Source organism: Dasypus novemcinctus, chromosome 10 (genome assembly GCF_030445035.2).
Source record: "Dasypus novemcinctus isolate mDasNov1 chromosome 10, mDasNov1.1.hap2, whole genome shotgun sequence".
Taxonomy (NCBI): domain Eukaryota; kingdom Metazoa; phylum Chordata; class Mammalia; order Cingulata; family Dasypodidae; genus Dasypus; species Dasypus novemcinctus.
The window spans coordinates 23,765,161-23,771,191 of NC_080682.1; the positions used below are offsets into that span (position 1 = coordinate 23,765,161).

General features: G+C 32.3%; 1 protein-coding gene across 1 annotated transcript; it reads left to right on the plus strand.

Annotated features, from left to right (window-relative positions):
- The first annotated feature begins 4,350 nt into the window (after positions 1-4,350).
- On the plus strand, positions 4,351-5,385 carry LOC101442332 (olfactory receptor 5T1-like). The gene has a single exon (XM_004476926.3). The coding sequence runs from the start codon at positions 4,387-4,389 to the stop codon at positions 5,383-5,385; it is 999 nt and encodes a 332-aa protein (XP_004476983.1). The 5' UTR covers positions 4,351-4,386.
- The last annotated feature ends 646 nt before the right edge of the window (positions 5,386-6,031 follow it).

Consider the following 6,031-nt stretch of genomic DNA (forward strand, 5'->3'; position numbering starts at 1 on the left):
TGTTTCAGGGGTAAGAAGAGGTTTTCTTTAGTCACTTAAAATATTTTAGAAGCTGTAATCCTGATTCTCAATCTGTGTGCTGTAATACGTTAGTATTGCCAGCTTTAACAATGAAATTCAATGTAGTTGATTCTAGTTATCTCAGTGCTATACTTTTAAAAAAAATTGATCTGCATGCCTAGCTCTTCCAGGGAAGATAAAAGGATAAAGAAAAAGGACGTCAAATATGTTTAGGTAAATAGAGATACAATGAGAAATTTGTTTTAATGTTCTTGATGGAAGATAATAGTCAGAATAGGGGCAATAGAAATAAAACGTTTTACTAAATGGAGAGAAAATTAGCTCATAACCAGTCATTTAATATATGCCACTTAGAGTGTATGTATATTTTTTTGATGAAGGAATAATAATTAATTTGTTTTATTTTACCAGTTAGCTAAATGATCTAGCATCCACTTTAGTTGGTTTGTTGTTAATTTTATGTTTATTTATGTGTGTTTTCTGTAAGCTTAATTGTGTTAAAAATGAATAAAAATAGCTGAGAATGTTATTCTGTATTTTTTCTACACAATGACTGCAGAATTTTGGTAGATCACATTGGTTTTGCAATATGATTGAGAGGAAATAGTGGGGAGTCAGAGAAATCTGGGCTTGAATCTTGAGTCTTTCAGTAACTGTGAGCTTTGTGATGTAATTCTAACAGGAATGAATTTCCTCACATATACAAGGACCCTAACATTTTTACCTTGCAGATAGCTATGTTGATTATGCAAGATAAGGGGCACAAAATTCCCATCTGTTAGTAGCCACTTATTAATACATGGTAGTTGCTATCATAGCTTTCCTTCTTCGAAGTTTGGTTTGTATAAAACTGTTCCTATGGGTACCTGTTATTTCTGTTTTCAGACTATACGAGAGTTGAGAAAATGGTTTTAAGTCTTCCAGAAGCATTATGTATTTTTTAAAAATTCAAGATCTATATATTCTTCTTCCTATCCTGCTGTTACAGAAAAATCAGCGACACATAAACAGCCAAATTTCCTCAGATAATACTTAACAGAAAAGCCAGTGTGAAGATCAACTTGATGAAGTTGCTAAACGTCAAATTTTTCTCTATCATGTCTCCTTTTCTTGTAATGAAGTAGATAATATCTTTAATGGGACATCTTTTTATATGTTACACCTTCATTCATAAAATACTTTTTAATCTATAGACAGAATCAGAGTCCTCAATGGTTGTCAGGAAATTCTCTGAGCAAGATTATCAGGAAAATGAAAGGCAATAACACTATTATTTACTGACATAGCAAAGGCAGAATTCTATGAAATGTATGAATTTTTATGGCACCCTGAAGCACAGAATAATGAGCCTTTTTGGGTTTAATGAATTAGAATTCATTTTAATTATTTAATTAATTTATTTTATTCATACTGTCATATAACAAGCATATGTAAAATTAAAAGAAGAAACACTTAGCTTATGATTTGGAGCTCATTCATTGCTCAATGTTTTAATGATAAAATTTAAATTTGCAACTCTACATTACTTGTGTTTCATGTAAATAAAATTTGTCATATTACATTTTGTGCATCCTAAATCAAAAATCAAAAATTGAATTTCATACGAAATAATTTAATGCGATGCATAAATAAGTACTGTGTCAAGATACCATATTCATGTAGTTGAACAATTTTAGCCTGAAAATTTTGTTCTAGTATTCTTTTAGTTGAAACATTGAAGTTACTTTTCCAAGTTCACACTATCACTGTCTTAACCAGAGATTTTAATACAGGGTCTTAGACACCAAATATAATATTGTTACTTTTTCATAATTGTTGTCCTCTCATAGCTGGCAGAGAAATAAAGGTGAGAGATATGATATACCTGAAATTTCTCTGCTGTATGTCAGTCAAGTGTACTTTGTAATGAATTTAGATACCTACTAATACGTTTTTACAAAAGTATTTGAATACCTTCATTTCTTTTCACTATAGGTTTAATGAGTGAGCCAGAGAGGGAGAGAGAGAATGAGTGAGAGATAGAAGACACAATGTCAAGTTGAGAGAGAGAGAATGAGGATTATTATTAATGGAAAAAATTTTTTATGATGCACTATGCAGTAATACATATGTATATTATTAATTGATTTCTTTATGTTATTTCATTAATATAGCATTTCAAACTACACTACAAATTATATTTATATGTTTGTTCTCTGTGAGTAATATGTAATGTGTTGGATTTTCACAGAAATCAGAAATTACCTTAATTAAAATTTTTTCTTGATTTCTCTAAGGATCAAATGTACAATTTTAGTTCCCTAGTCCCATATTTATGTTGTGATTTACTCATTTTATTAGTCTGTGATAACCTTTCATGGTGAAAATATCATATGGTTATTTTTTTTCTCCTTCAAACTGGAGTTTTAAACTGAAAGACTTTCTCTTCTTGATGTAGGGAATCCAGAATGACAAAACATTTTGTGCTCCATATCATGAATATAAATCATTTGTAAGTCACAGAATGCAGTCTAGCCCAAAGTATGGCAGTTATTTCATTCTGTTAAACTCTAGAAAACACAGGTACCAATTACTTCTGAATGAGTTAGTAATATGCCAACTATGAGAGAAATACAAACAACTGTCATGCAGGAATATAGTGCCTGACTATGTTGGACCCATTACTGTAGTTCAGTCACTGTGGCATTCAGTACAGATGTCTCTACCACTTTAATATTTTGTTTGTTTAAGCACATTAAATTTTTTTGTTTAAGCACCTTTATATTTTTTAATATCTATTTTTTTGGAGAAGTTATAAGCTTACAAAGCAAGCATGAGTTTGTGCAGAATTCCCATACATCATCCCTCCAATAACAGCTTACAAAATGGTGGAATATTTAAGATTATGTAAGAAGATCATCAGACTATTACCACTCACAATGGTCCAAAGCTTACATTTAGTATATTTTTCCATATATTCCCTATTACTCATACCATATATTAGTATTGTACATTTGTTATAGTTCATGAAAAAGTTCTCAAGTTTGTACTGTTAACTACAGCCCATCTCTCACCACATGGTTCACTGTGTTATACAATCCCATGCTTTGTCCCTTCTATACAGAGTATATACTCTGTGGCTTTCCCCCTCATCACAACATTGTGGAGACATTGTCCTGGTAAACCTCAGTCCAAAAGAAAGAATCTCATATTTATTGACACTTAACCTTGATATAATACCTTCTTTGACCTTGATGAAAGAATATTACAATACCATTGTTAACGACTGTCATGAACTTTGCTTTCTTCATATATCACAAAAGAAAAGCTATTATTATATAAGAAAATATACCAGAATAAAATTTATATTGCAGCAAAGCAATTACAAGAGCTTTACCAATCAATTTTTTACTGATTTTGGGTGATAATATTTTATAATTATTTTAGAAGTTCCTTATCATTGATAACAATTTAAAGGTATGGCCATGATTTATTTTTATAGAAATACATCTAGAAAATTTGTCTAATGATTTTTCAATAACAATGAATAAATGCATAGGAAACATTTTATGCCATTGTTAACATGTGAAGAGAGAGTTACAAAGTTATAATCACTTTAAGAGAAAAAGTGGCCAAATTAGTGTTATGTTTTCAAGAAAGAAAATTGATAAAAAGAAAAAAAAAAGAAATTGCACTGTTTTGTGTGATAAACAAGATTAACTTTCTTCCAGAATAAACTCGGATGCCTTATTCAAAATTATTCCAGAAGAAATAATGGGAAAGGATCATTGCCAGGAATGAACACAAAATGATTTGGTATAATTTGACTGTCCTAGAAGAGAAGCTGAAATGTACGTCTAATTCCAGTTTGAGTCACGTGGGAACATTTTTAAATGACATAACTTTCACCCTTGTTTTCTCCTTTAAATTTTATACAATCTTGGAAGATAAATGTATTTACTCACATTTTATAATTGTGATCATTAAGTAAAGGTATTGCATGCTCATTGTAGGAAATTCAAAACTAGTATTCATATGTTACACTCTATTGTAAGATATATAGATATAAAATCCCTGATATTTATTGTTCTTTGTGAATTTAAAGAAAATATGATATAAGTAATGGTAGTGCAAAATTTAACAGAAAAAACTCACTTTATAATATTTTTTTTTACCATGACAAATTTAGGCAACAAATGAATGGAACCATGTCTTCCTTTTATATATACAGGGAACCACAGTCTCCTGGGCCTAATTTCTTCATCAATGCCTACCCAATCACTGCCTAGATAAGCAATATCCTTCTAAGAAGCAGGCATGGGGATATAACTGGGTGAACTGTATTTCACCATATATTGTCTTGCAGACCTAAACATATCAACTGAGATGTCAGAGGTACCATCAGATTTGGATACCTATAGGATTCCGTGGAAGAATGTGACTGAAGTCACCATGTTTATATTGATGGGCTTCACAGATAATACTGAGCTCAAGGTCTTCCTATTGTTATTATTTCTAGCAGCCTATCTTTTTACTCTGATTGGAAATTTGGGACTGGTTTTATTGGTTATAGAGGATGTCCGGCTCCACACCCCCATGTACTATTTTCTGAGTGTGCTGTCATTCCTGGATGCGTGCTATTCTTCGGTTGTCACCCCCAAAATGTTGGTTGATTTTCTGGGAAAGAGTAAAGCTATTTCATTTCTTGGCTGTGAAACACAGATTTTTCTCATTATTTCATTAGGAACCACAGAATGCTTTCTCTTGGCTGCAATGGCTTATGATCGCTATGTAGCAATCTACAACCCACTGCTGTACTCAGTTAACATGTCACCCCAAGTCTATGTGCCCCTCATCATTGCTTCCTATGTTGGTGGCTTTTTGCATGGTACTTTACACACAGTGGCCACTTTTAGCTTGTCCTTCTGTGCATCCAATGAAATTAGACATGTGTTTTGTGACATCCCTCCACTCCTGGCTATTTCTTGTTCTGACACACACATCAACCACCTTCTACTTTTCTACTTTGCGGGCTCTATTGAAGTAATTACTATATCCATAGTCCTGATCTCCTATGCTTTCATTCTGTTGGCTATTCTGAAGATGCGTTCTGCTGAAGGGAGACGGAAAGCCTTTTCCACCTGTGGCTCTCACCTAACTGGAGTGTCAATTTACCATGGGACAATCCTCTTCATGTATGTGAGGCCCAGTTCCAGTTACGCCTCAGACAATGATATGATAGTGTCTATATTTTACACTGTTGGGATTACTATGCTGAATCCCATCATCTACAGTTTGAGGAACAAAGATGTAAAAGAGGCCATGAAAAAATTATTTGAGAAACAATGTTTCAACAATAAAGATTTTGGCATCCACTCAAACTGAATAGAATGCTGGGTGCCAGGCCTTTTTTTCGTTCTTGTTCAGAAACATGAGTAGAAAATAGCTTATTTTTAGATGATATATCTTAGAATGTTTACAAATAAGTTATTAATCAGCCCTCCTGTGCAACCTTTAATACAAATAGATTAATGTTGCCATCTACATGTTTATGACTGCATGTAAACATATCCATAATAAATATTTACTGATGTACCCATATTGTTTCATATAGTCTCACATTTTTCATAAAAATTCCTCTGCACATATTATGAAGCTAATTCTTCTCTGAACCCTCTGAAAAGGTCATCCATATGGGGACCTCATTTTTTTTTTTAATGTAATATTAAAAAAATAAAGACAAAAAAAAGAAAAAAAAGTTAGTGTATATAACAATGCATTACAACCATTATGAATTGGAAGGCTCATACCCAATTTAAGAGTGAATCCCTAAGGAAACTCAAAGAAAACTGAAACAGAGAGAAGGACAACAGAAAAATTTTAGCCACTAAAACTTGAAGCTATAGGAAACAGTAAAATAGCTTTATCTAGCCAGATGAACATAAGAACTTATGCCAAAAGTCTGTTTACCTCGGCTGCTTTGCCTAATATGCCATGTGTTGCTTTCAACTATAGCTTGCAACATCATAAC

Coding starts and splice junctions, on each gene's coding strand:
- LOC101442332 (XM_004476926.3), top strand. CDS start 4,387: ATGTCAGAGGTACCATCAGATTTGGATACCTATAGGATTCCGTGGAAG.